The 13317-nt window shown below is 40.9% G+C and overlaps 1 protein-coding gene across 3 annotated transcripts in view; it reads right to left on the bottom strand.

Moving 5' to 3' along the window:
- TANGO6 (transport and golgi organization 6 homolog) overlaps positions 1 to 13317 on the bottom strand; it is a 260400-nt gene that overhangs the window by 214086 nt on the left and 32997 nt on the right. For 2 of the 3 annotated variants that reach the window (XR_007721939.1, XM_050773314.1), the window contains exons 5-7: positions 12106 to 12242; positions 9692 to 9854; positions 6755 to 6837 (exon numbers count right to left, since the gene is read on the bottom strand). Coding sequence is in view for 2 of the 3 variants with exons in the window: in XM_050773314.1 (XP_050629271.1) it covers positions 6755 to 6837; positions 9692 to 9854; positions 12106 to 12242 (383 nt within the window). In the remaining variant the exon portion in view is untranslated. The remainder of the gene's footprint in view (positions 1 to 6754; positions 6838 to 9691; positions 9855 to 12105; positions 12243 to 13317) is intronic. The other variant, XM_050773315.1, reaches the window with a different exon arrangement.

Below are 13317 nucleotides of genomic sequence, written 5' to 3'. Positions count from 1 at the left end.
AAAAATACAAAAAATTTGCCGGGCATGGTGGCAGGCACCTGTAATCCCAGCTACTGGGGAGGCTGAGGCAGGAGAATTGCTTGAACCCAAGAGGCGGAAGTTGCAGTGAGCTGAGATCATGCCATTGTACTTCAGCCTGGGAAACAAGTGCGAAACTCTGTCTCAAAAAAAAAAAAAAAAAAAGTATGGAGAGACTGAGATGAGATCAGTGAGGACGATTTCTTTGAAGTGAGCTGTTTGTTAAGCCAGGAGCCCATCCCTCAACTCATCAATAATGAAAAGACAACAACCCAATTTAAAACTCGACAAAAATTAGCCGGATGTGGTGGCGCACGCCTGTAATCCAAGCTACATGGGAGGCTGAGGTAGTAAAATCGCTTGAACCTGGGAGACAGAGGTTGTTGCAGTGAGCTGAGGTCTCGCCACTGCACTCCAGCCTGGGAGACAGAGCAAGACTCTGTCTCAGAAAAAAAAAAAAAAAGAGAAAGGAAAAAGGGTCTTAATAGATGCTTCTCCAAAGAAGACATGAAAATGGCCAATAAGCACCAGAAAAGCTGTTCAATATCATTAGCCATTAGGAAACGTAAATCAAAATGATAATGAGATACTACTTTACTCCCACTAGGAGGACTAGAATAAAAAAGGCAAGACAGGTAATAAATTCTGGCCAGATGTAAAGAAAGTGGAGCCCTCATATATTGCTGGTGGGAATGTAAAACGGCGTAGCTGCTTCGGAAAAGTGTGGCAGGTCCTCAAAAGGTTAAACATACAGTTACAATATGATCCAGCATTTCACTCCAAAGTACACAGGCAAAAGAAGCAATAACATAGATTCACACAAAAACTAATTGTGTACACCAGTGTTTATAGCAGCATTATTCATGAGAGCCAAATGGTGAAAATGACCCAATTATCCATCAACAGATGAATAGATACGTAAAATGTAGTATATCCATATAATGGCATACTTTTTGGCAATAAAAAGCACTGAAGTACTGCTTCATGCTGCAATACAAATGAACCTTAAAAATATCAGGCTCCAGTGCAGTGGTGTTTACAACTAATTAATCACAACCAGTTACAGATTTATTTGACCTATTTCCGCTCTGACTGCTTCATTTGACTAGATTTGAAAGAAGCCAATCACAAAAGACCATAAATTGTATGGTTCCATTGATATGAAATGTCCAGAATAGGCAAATCTATAGAGACAGAAAATAGATTAGTGGTTGCCTAAGGCTATGAGCAGACTGGGGAGAATGGAGAATGACAACTAATGGATATGGGTTTCTTTTAAGGAGAACAAAAACATTCTAAAATTAGACTGATGATGGTTACAAAACCCTATGAATGTACTAAAAAACACTGAGCTGTACACTTGAAATGAGTGGACTGTATGTTACATGAATTTTTATCTTAATAAATCTGTTAACAAGAATAAAAAAAGAGAGAAAAAAAGAGCTGGAAATGTTCCCGAATGCTTCTCTAAAATTAAACACTCTTTTGTTATCCTCCATGTTACCTAGTGAGCTGCTGGATCGATTTACCCAGCCCAGATATTTTCCTTATTTCCTGCCTTTGAGCTGTACTCTATAATTTAGTATTAACAGAAAGTTAATAGACACAACACATCCTTTGTTATTAAATTTTACCCAGTGTTTACCATTTTCCCCCAACATACACATTTCCTCTGTTTTCCCACTGCAGCTGGCTGCCAAAACCTTGCAGAGAGAATAATTACCCTTCCGCCCCTCTTAGTTTCACGACAGTGCCAATCCTTGGTGCATAATCAAGTGTCTACAGAAAACTAATGGTTTGCTTGCCTCTCCAGGGGGCTTTAAATTCGCCAAACTGTTGACCAAACTATGAAGGTTTCCTCCCTCCTTTTTGGGGACCAAGAATAGGAGACATGGCAGGATTCATTATGTCCAGATCTCTCTGTTTTTTAGAGGATAACTCCCTTGCTAGAAAGAAATACTCGGTTTGCTTTTTTTTCTCCCTCTAAGTTTACTGACTTCCAAGGCATATTATAAGGGGTTTCCACCAAAATTTAGTCACAATTAGTCTTACCCCTATCCTGACAGTACTTTCAAGTCTTTCCAACATTCTAAACCCAACCACTTGGCAGTTTTTCATCATGCTATTTCTTGGATGGGACATGGTCTTTCTGAAAGTTAGTAGGCCACTGTTCTCTAATTTAGAACATCTGCTTTCTAGACTGCTCTAATAATTTCTTATCTCTCCATAATCTGAAAGTCTTTGCCTAGAAGACCGCTCTTTTCAGGAGTCTATCCATGAGGCATTAAAAAATAAAAACAGCATTATATTCACATAGTTACCATGTCATCTTTCAATCTCTGAGCAATCTGATTCCATATTTGTGTGCCAGGTCAACCCTTAAAGGGTAGACTTTATTTTTAAAAATAGTGAAATTAAATAAAAGGGTAGTAAACATTCCACTTTACAAATAAAGTGAGTGAGGCCAGGCATGGTAGCTTATGTCTGTAATCCCAGCACTTTGGGAGGCCAAGGCAGGCGGATTGCTTGAAGTCAGGAGTTTGAGACCAGCTTGGCAAACATGGTGAAACCCTGTCTCTACTGAAAATACAAAAATTAGCTCAGCGTGGTGGTGGGTGCCTGTAATTCCAGCTACTGCGGAGGCTGAAGCAAGAGAATAGCTTGAACCTGGGAGGCGTAAGTTGCAGTCAGCCAAGGTCATGCCACTACGCTCTAGCCTGGGTAACAGAGTGAGACTCTGTCTCAAAAAAAAAAAAAAAGAAATGAAGTGAGTGCTATGGAGAATGAGTTTGCATTTTCTCTCTGTGAATCTACTAGTATCATGCAGAAAGCTTAAAGCAAAACAAAACTATCTGCCTTCTTATCTGAAAGAATGTAATTTACTTTATACCCTCATGTACTGCTGATGGGAATGTAAAATGGTGCAGTCACTTTGGACAACAGTCTAGAAGTGCCTCAAACAGTTAAACATAGAGTTACTATATTATCCAGCAATTCTATTACTAGGTATATACCAAAAAGAAATGAACACATAAATATACACAATAATGTATACATAAATGTCCATAGCAGCATTATTCATATAGCCAAAATGTTATTATGGTTATTATGGAAACAACCTAAATGTCCATTTACTGATGAACAGATAAAATGAGGCATGTTAATACAAGAGAACACCATTTGGCAATGAAAAGAAATGAAGTATGGCTCCATGTGATAATATCATGCTAAGTGAAAGAAGCCAATCACAAAAAAAACCATGTTGTACAATTCCATTTATATGAAATGTACAGAATAGGCAAAACTTGAGAGAGAGAATACAGGTTAGTGGTTGTCTATTTATAGGGGACGGGGGATTGGTGGTGGAGAGATTTCAGAGTGATGGCTAAGTGGTGTGGGGAGGGTTCTTTTCTTTCTTTCTTTCTTTCTTTTTTTTTTTTGTTTGTGAGACAGAGTCTTGCTCTGTCACCCAGGCTGGAGTGTAATGGCGTGATCTCGGCTCACTGCAACCTCTGCCTCCCAGGTTCAAGCAATTCTCCTGCCTCAGCCTCCCAAGTAGCTGGGATTACAGGCGTGCGCCACCATGTCCAGCTAATTTTTATATTTTTAATAGAGACGGGATTTCGTCATGTTGGTCAGGCTGGTCTCGAACTCCTGACCTCAGGGATCCTCCTGCCTGGGCATCCTAAAGTGCTGGGATTACAGGCATGAGCCATTGTGCCCAGCCAGGGTTTTCTTTTTTGGGAATAAAAAGTTCTAAAGACGATCGTGATGACAGTTGTACATACCTACGAATATACATAAAAGCCATTGATCTGCACCTTTACTTATTTATTTATTTATTTATTTATTTATTTATTTTGAGAGAGAGTCTTGCTCTGTCACTCAGCCAGAGTGCAGTGGTGCGATCTCGGTTGACCGCAACCTCCCGGGTTCAAATGCTTTTCCTGCCTCAGCCTCCCGGGGAGCTGGGATTACAGGCGCCCACCACCATGCCCAGCTAATTTTTGTATTCTTAGTAGAGACAGGGTTTTGCTTCGTTGGCCAGGCTGGTCTCGAACTCCTTACCTTAGGTAATTCACCCACCTTGGCCTCCCAAAGTGCTGGGATTACAGGCGTGCCTGTACACTTTATTTTTATTTTTTATCTTTTCGTTTTTTGAGGCAGCGTCTTGCTCTATTGCCCAGGCCGGAGTGCAGTGGTGCGATCTCAGCTTACTGCGACTTCCATCTCCCAGGTGCAAATGATACTTCTGCCTCAGCCTCAAGAGTAACTAGGATTACAGGCACGCGCCATCACATCCAGCTAATCTTTGTATTTTTATTTATTTATTTTGAGACAGTCTCACTCTGTCACCCAGGCTGGAGTACAGTGGCACAATCTTGGCTCACTGCAACCTCTGCCTCCCAGGTTCAAGTGATTCTCCTGCCTCAGCCACCTGAGTAGCTGGGACTACAGGTGCGTGCCACAACATTCGGCGAATTTTTTGTATTTTTAGTAGAGACGGGGTTTCACCATGTTAGCCAGGATGGTCTTGATCTACTAACCTCATGATCCACCCATCTTGGCCTCCCAAAGTGTTGGGATTACAGGCGTGAGCCACCACGCCAAGTCTTTTTTTTTTTTTTTTTTTTTTTTAATAAAACTAGTTTATGGAAGTATACTTTAAAAACCATAAAATCATTTATTTTAAATATACAGTTCAGTGAATTTTAGTAAATTTACAGATTTGCAAAACCATCACCACAATACAATTTTAGAACCTTTCCTTCATCAAAAGATCCCTTGTGCTATTTGTAATTGCTCCCTGTCCTACCTACTAAATTCACGTACAGGTTTTCGTATGAACATGTTTTGTTTTTTTTCTGTTTGAGACGGAATCTCGCTCTGTCGCCCAGGCTGGAGTGCAGTGGCACAATCTCGGCTCACTGCAAGCTCCGCCTCCCAGGTTCACGCCATTCTCCTGCCTCAGCCTCCCGAGTAGCTGGGACTACAGGTACCCGCCACCACACCTGGCTGATTTTTTTGTATTTTTAGCAGAGACGGGGTTTCACTGTGTTAACCAGGATGGTCTCGATCTCCTGACCTCATGATCCACCTGCCTTGGCCTCCCAAAGTGCTGGGACTACAGGCATGAGCCACCGCGCCCAGCCTATATGAACATGTTTTCATTTCTCTTGGGTATATACCTAGTAGTGGAATTGCTGGGTCATATTATAACTCCATGTTTAACTTTTTGAGGAAATGTCAAACTATTTTCCAAAGCAGCTGTACCTTTTTCACATGAAATACAGTTTTGAAAGCTGTTTTCTAATGTAAAAGTGTTCAGCAGTAAATTATTATAAATATATTAAAATAAACCTTATTTATTATTTTTATTTTTTATAGAGATCGGATCTCACTATATTGACCAGGCTGGTCTTGAACTCCTACCCTCAAGTAATCCTACTGCCTTCGCCTCCCAAAGTGCTGGAATTATAGGCATAAGCCACCACACTGGGCCTAAAATAAACTTTAAAGAATATTTATCCTAATTCCATCTAGCCATAACACAATGAATTTCATTTGTTTTCCAAAAGCATATACCACATATATTTATAAGACTGTGATAATAAAGAACATAACACTTAGATTCTTAGTTTTCATTCATTTTTTTTCTTTCTATGAATAGAAAAGCAGTTTTCACTCTTGTTATATATTTATGTAGTCATTTGCAGGAATCATTTTTTCAGACTTAATTTGTTATGACAGTGATTACTATCAAAAGTTATAAAGTAGATTCAATTATCATACACTTTTAGGAAGGCTAGAATACTGAAAACACCCGTCAATTTCTTTTTTTGTTTGTTTGTTTGGAGACAGAGTCTCGCTCTATCCCAGGCTGGAGTGCAGTTGCACAATATTGGCTCACTGCAACCTCTGCCTCCTGGGATCAAGCGATTCTCCTGTCTCAGCCTCCTAAGTAGCTGGGATTACAGGTGCATGCTACCACGCCCGGCTAATTCTTGTAGTTTTAGTAGAGATGGGGTTTTGCCATATTGGCCAGGCTGGTCTTGAACTGCTGGCCTCAGGTGATCCACCCTCCTCAACCTCCCAAAGTGCTGGGATTACAGGTGTGAGCTACCATGCCCCGCTCTGTGTCAATTTCTTCAAAAGACATGCTTTCATCAGTGGCATTTGCCAGTCAGAAAATCTAAACTATTTCAACATTTAGAATAAATGATGTAATTTACAGAGTTTCAAAAATATATCAGTTTTTTCACTTAAAAAGGTCAGCTCGCCAGACACAGTGGCTCACGTCTGTAATCCCAGCTCTTAAGGGGGCAGAGGCAAGAGGATAGCTTGAGCCCAGGAGTTTGAGACTTGCCTGGACAATACAGCAAGACCTCATTCTCCACAAAAAGGAAAAACAACAACAAAAGACTAAAAAAGGTCAGCTTATAGTTTCTGGTTTTCATAGTGAAAAGATTCTGACAGCTTGGAGCTTTAGATTAGTTATTCCAATGCTTCAAGTGCTAATTAAAAGGTAAAATTATTTTAAAAGGCTGGGAGCAGTAGCTCACACCTGTAATCCCAGCACTTTGGGAGGCTGAGGAAGGAGGATCGCTTGAGGCCAGGAGTTCAAGACCAGAATGGGCAACGTGGAGAGATCCCCATCTTTACAAAAAAAGAAAAAATTTAAAAAAAATTTTTAAATAAGAAGGCAATAAAAACATTAGTGGCTCAGATTACCAACCTTAAACACATCCTCAATGCATCTACTAAGTTCTTCTTCTGTCACCAAAATAGTTCCTGGTACCATGTCACTCTCTGGAATCTCTAGAAAAACAAAAACAAAAACACAAAATTACCCATATTTAGTGCCTCACTGAATAGAACATATTAAAGCTAAGGAAGAAAGTTTTACTAAAAAGATGGCTCAGTAAGTAACAGCTAAGATCAGAAAATTGACACGGTTACCATTGAACAATATACCCTTCATACACATTTCATAGAATATATGATGCCAGTGATTATAAACATGAATTGTTATTTTACATATCACTAAGAAAAAACACCAACATTGCCAATTAACCTATAACACATTATCACTTAGAATTTTCATTTTAGGCCAGGCACTGTGGCTCACGCCTGTAATCCCAGTACTTTGGGAGGCCGAGGCGAGCGGATCACAAAGTCAGGAGTTCGAGACCAGCCTGGCCAATATGGTGAAACCCAGTCTCTACTAAAAATATAAAAAGTTAGCCAGATGTGGTGGTGCAGGCCTGTAGTCCCAGCTACTCAGGAGGCTGAGGTAGGAGAATCACTTGAACCCAGGAGGCGGAGGGTGCAGTGAGTTGAGATTGTGCCACTGCACTCAAGCCTGGGCAACAGAGTGAGACTCTGTCTCAAAAAAAAAAAAAAAAAAAGAATTTTCATTTTAAACTTAATTGAATAAAAATTGGGGATTGGATAAATGAAAATGGCAGCGTTGGCCAAGTGCGGTGGCTCATGCCCGTGATCCCAGCACTTTGGGAGGCCAAGGTGGGTGGATCACAAGGTCAGGAGATCGAGACCATCCTTGCTAATACAGATAAAATCTGTCTCTACTAAAAATACAAAAAATTAGTCTGGGTGCGGTGGCTCACGCCTGTAATCCCAGCACTTTGGGAGGCCGAGGTGGGCGGATCACGAGGTCAGGAGTTCGAGACCAGCCGGACCAACATGGTGAAACCCCATCTCTAATAAAAATACAAAAATTAGCCAGGCGTGGTGGCCTGCGCCTGTAATCCCAGTTACTCAGGAGGTTGAGGCAGGAGAATCGCTTGAACCCGGAAGGCTGAGGTTGCAGTGAGCTGAGATTATACCACTGTACTCCAGCCTGGGTGACAGAGCAGGACTCCGTCTCAAAACAAACAAACAAACAACAAAAAAAATTTAGCTGGGCGTGGTGGTGGGCGCCTGTAATCCCAGCTACTCGGGAGGCTGAGGGAGGAGAATGGCGTAAACCTGGGAGGCGGAGTTGCAGTGAGCTGAGATCGCGTCACTGCACTCCAGCCTGGGTGACAGAGCGAGACTCTGTCTCAAAAAAAAAAAAAAAAAGAAAGAAAATGGCAGAGTTAATAGTTGTATCTAGGTGATAGGTACATAGGAGTTCATTATATAATCTCTATAGCATGTGTTTTAAATTTTCCCTTCAAAAAGTTTTAAAATAGTTATATTTTATTTTTATTTATTTGAGACAGGGTCTTGCTCTATAACCCAGGTTTTGGAGTGGAACTGTGCAATCATGGCTCACTGAAGCCTCAACCTCCTGGGCTCAAGTGATCCTCCTACCTCAGCTTCCTGAGCAGCTGGGAATACAGGCGTGCACCAACACGCTCACCTAATTTTTAAAATGTTTTCTAAAGACAGGTTCTCATTATGTTACCCAGCCTGGTCGCAAACTCCTGGGCTCAAGCGATCCTCCCGCCTCAGCAATCCCAGCACTTTTGGAGGCTCAAGCAGGAAGATCACTTGAGCCCAGGAGTTCCAGACCAGCATGGACAATATAGGAAGACCCCAACTCTATAAAAAACAAAAATTTTTAAAAAGTTTTTTAAGTTTTACAATGTCTTTCTATTTATTTAGACATAGTTTTATTTTTTATATATATATATATATATTTTTTTTTTTTTTTTTTTTTTTTTTTGAGCAAGGGTCACACTCTGTCACCCAGGCTAAAGTGCAGAGGCGTGATTATGGCTCACTGCAGCCTCAATCTCCCAGGCTCAAGCGATCCTCCCACCTCAGCCTCCCAAGTAGCTGGGGCTATAGGTGCTTGCCACCACGCCTGGCTAATTTTTACATTGTTTTTTGGTTAAGATGGGGTTTTGCCATGTTGCCCAAGTGGTCTCGAACTCCTGGGCTCAAGCAATCTGCCCGCCTAAGCCTCCCAAAGTGCTGAGATTACAAGCATTAGCCACCATGCCCAGCTATGATTCTTGATTGAACTTTGGATTTTAAAAAAACGGCTCTAAAAGAAATTATTGAAAAAATTAGAGAAGTTTGAATGGAATTTATATATTATATCACAGCATATTGTATAAATGTTAAATTTCCTGGGTGTGGTAATTGCATTGCGGTTATGTAGGAGACTGACATTTTTCTTTGGAGATGCATACTGAATTATTTAGGGGTGAAGTGTTGTGATGTCTGCAACTAACTCTCAAATGCTTCAGAAAAGATATGTTTATATGTGCAGAAAGAGAGAAAGATAAAACAAATGTGGCCAAAATGTAAAGTTATTCAGTCTAGGTGGTCTCTTTTTTTTTTTTTTGAGACGGAGTCTCACTCTGTCGCCCAGGCTGGAGTGCAGTTGCTGGATCTCGGCTCACTACAAGCTCCGCCTCCCGGGCTCACGCCATTCTCCTGCCTCAGCCTCCCAAGTAGGTTTCACTGTGGTCTCTATCTCCTGACCTCGTGATCCGCCCACCTCGGCCTCCCAAAGTGCTGGGATTACAGACATGAGCCACTGTCCCCGGCCCAGTATACTCTTCTTGAAACTTGTAAGTGAATTTCTCAAAATAACAAGTTGCCGGGAGGGGAAGGAAAACTAAAGACACTGAAATAACACAGATTTAAATCATTTAAACATAAAATACTGAAGAAGGTCCTTTAGAGGCACACCCAACCACCACACTTCCTCCTTTACCTGCTGTACTCAAACATCGATGAAGAGGAGCTAACACTGGCTGGAGCAAATACTTTGCTGCCAATTGTGGGCGTTCTCTTGACAAAGTTATAAAGGTAGTGGTGGCAACTCTCTGAAACTGTCGTGCTGTCAATTTATCCTGAAAGTGAAATAAATCCAGAACCTACAAAAATATTACAAGAAGTAAATGCCAGTTTTTTGCAAGGAATATGACATTAACTAAAAAGAAAAAGCATGAATTTTTTAAGCCAAAAAAAATAAACTCACTTCGATAACACTGATTCAACAGAATTCTTTTCTTAATTTAACATACCCAGGATCAAAGGGTAAGAGAGCTGAACAGGCAGTGTTTTTATTTTTAATTAAAAATTTGTTTTGCCCATCCCTCATACTTGCAGTGTTTTTATTATTTTATCAAATTTATAAAATACAGGCTCATTTTAGGCACACGCATAGGGAGTATTAATTAAGAAAACTCCTTCCACATTTTTCATGTATCAGATTAGGAAAGATCAAAAACTTTGTAACACATTGTGTGGGTAAAAATGTTGGAAAATAGGTACATAAAGCATATCAATCAAAAATTTAAATGCATAAAACCTTTGAACCAATAATTTCAATTCTAGGAATTTTTCCTATGGTAATACTGGTAGTTATGTACAAAGACTTAGGGATATTAACTGTAGTGTAATTTGTAATAGAAAAAGAATGGAAAGAACTCAAATGTCCATCAATAGCAATGTACTATAATAAATTATAGTACATTAATATGATGAAATATCATGTACCCATGAAAATGAATGAAATGATCTCCAAGGTACACTATTTTTTTTCTTTTTTTTTTAGATGGAATCTCGCTCTGTCATCCAGGCTGGAGTGCATTGGTGTGAACTTGGCTCACTGCAACATCTGCCTCCCGGGTTCAAGTGATTCTCTATCCTCAGCTTCCTGAGTAGCTAGGACTACAGGCGTGCACCACCACACCTGGCCGATTTTTATATTTTTAGTAGAGACAGGGTTTCTCCATGTTGGCCAGGCTGGTCTCGAACTCCTGTCCTCAAGTGATCTGCCCGCCTCAGCCTCCCAAACTGCTGGGATTACAGGAGTGAGCCATTGTACCTGGCCAAAGTACACTATCAATGAAAAAAAGCAAAATGAAAGAGAGCATGCTGCATGCTATCATTTAGATAGAAATTAGCACTGGCCTTGTGTGGTGGCTCACGCCTGTAATCCCAGCACTTTGGGTGGATCACCTGAGGTCGGGAGTTCGAGACCAGCCTGACCAACATGGAGAAACTCCATCTCTACCAAAAATACAAAATTAGCCAGGCCTCGTGGCACATGCCTGTAATCCCAGCTACTCAGGAGGCTGAGGCAGGAGAATTGCTTGAACCCGGGAGGTGGAGGTTGTGGTGAGCCGAAAGCTCGCCATTGCACTCCAGCCTGGGCAACAAGAGCAAAACTCTCTCTCAAAAAAAAGAATTAGCATTAATTTTACCATCATATGTGTATATGTTAATGTACGTGTGTATGCACATACACGTTAATACACATATACATTAACATATACACATATGATGGTATATGCATAATACACAGAATATCTCTGGAAAGAAATTCATAGCAGTGACTACCTCTGAGGGACTGGAGAACAGGAATGGGAGACTTAGATTTTGGTTTACTCTTGTATGCTTTTTAAATTGTTTGCCATGTTAATTTACCTTGTTTATTTAATATCTACCTTTAAATATCTACCAATATTATACTTGAGTTCCATTCCTGTGCATTAAGAAAAAACTCAGAGGAAAAAAACTAATTAAAAACACATGGAGAGAAAAGATAATGAACAAGATGAAACTTGAGTTTCGTATTCTAGCTCTGAGAGTGAGCTGGGCCAATCATTCAATAGTGGTAAGGCATTCTTTTTTTTTTTTTGAGACGGAGTTTCGCTCTTGTCACCCAGGCTGGAGTGTAATGGCTCAATCTCGGCTCACGGCAACCTCCACCTCCGGGGTTCAAGCAATTCTCCTGCCTCAGCCTCTTAAGTAGCTGGGATTACAAGCATGTGCCACCACACTCAGCTAATTTTGCATTTTTTTTACTGGAGACGGGGTTTCTCCATGTTGGTCAGGCTAGTCTTGAACTCCCGATCTCAGGTGATCCGCCCACCTCGGCCTCCCAAAGTGCTGGGATTACAGGTGTGAGCTACTGCGCCTGGCCTCGCCGTTCTTAAACTGAACAATTAGGTCAGTCTCTTCCACAGGTTTTTATTCATTTATTAAGAAGACTCCTCACTAAACAATAAACTTAAATATTATACTGCTTTTATCTCAATCCTAGAGGAACATTAAAAGTCCTCTTTCTGTACATAAGCTGATAATCCTCAAATGGTCAACAGAAACAAAATGATGTACCTGGGCGCAGATGTCCCGGTAGTAACTCTCTGGTGAAAGAGACTGCTGGGGACAAGAGGCCAAAATCGTTGCGATCAGGTCACACTTCTTCCAGTCAGCAGCCGTTGCCTCAGCATCACTTCCACCAGCTGCCCCTGCTGGTACAATGGCGATGTCAGCAGCTCACAGCAAATCCCCACAGAAGGTCCCACATAACACATTTGTCTTAAAATTCAGGGTAAAATGCATTTATCTTCTCTATTGAAAATAGCTTATTTTTTTTCTATAAGATAATCTACCCTTCTATACTTTCCTTTTTATGTTATTTCATATTTGTTTATTATTATTATATTTTTGAGACAGAGTCTTGTTCTGTCGCCCAGGCTGGAATGCAGTGGCATGATCTCAGCTCACTGCAACCTCTGCCTCCCAGGTTCAAGAGATTCTCTTGCCTCAGCCTCCCGAGTAGCTGGGATTACAGGCATACACCACCATGCCCAGGTAATTTCTTTCTATTTTTAGTACAGACGGGGTTTTGCCATGTTGACCAGGCTGGTCTCAAATTCTGACCTCAAGGTGATCTGCCCACCTCGGCCTCCAAAGTGGTGTGATGACAGGCATGAGCCACCGTGCCCAGCCTATACTTTCCTTTTGATGCCAGTTTCTGGGAAATTCAGAGAAAAACTAGCACTTAGTCACTATAATGATATTATTCATATAACTAGAATACTAGCTTCACCATGTTTATTACTATTATTATTATTCTGTCTCCTTGTATGTATCATTTCATCTAAACTGTCTTAAGCCACAGCCGTAGAGTGACAGGGACCAGAATTACTTTACCATCTTAAGCAATTATAAAATTGGACAAAATATATAAACAATGGTTTCCAGACAATGCACAACAAGCAGCCCAGGGCACTGATCCCTGAGAGAAGGGAAGCAAACAAACTGAGCTTGACAACTGCCCTTGTTCACCGCCTGGAGAGTTTTCAGGCGATAGCAAGAGCAGCCCAAATGAAGCCTGGCATCTTGGTGAGTGGAAGAAACATAGTTCAGAGTTCAGGGAGGCCAACGCAGCTGGAATTTTCAGGGCAAAAAATACCAGAGAGGAGGAAGTTACACATAGAGAGAGTTCCAAAGATCTGCAAAAGGGTCCTTTCTCAGGTCTTTGGTAGAGTATGATACCTGTATGTGTGAGGAAAATACCAAAGCCTGGGGCAATAACCAACA

Source organism: Macaca thibetana, chromosome 20, assembly GCF_024542745.1.
Source record: "Macaca thibetana thibetana isolate TM-01 chromosome 20, ASM2454274v1, whole genome shotgun sequence".
Taxonomy (NCBI): Eukaryota; Metazoa; Chordata; class Mammalia; order Primates; family Cercopithecidae; genus Macaca; species Macaca thibetana.
Note: the sequence above shows the minus strand (reverse complement) of the source record. Positions and strands in the feature narration are given on the sequence as shown.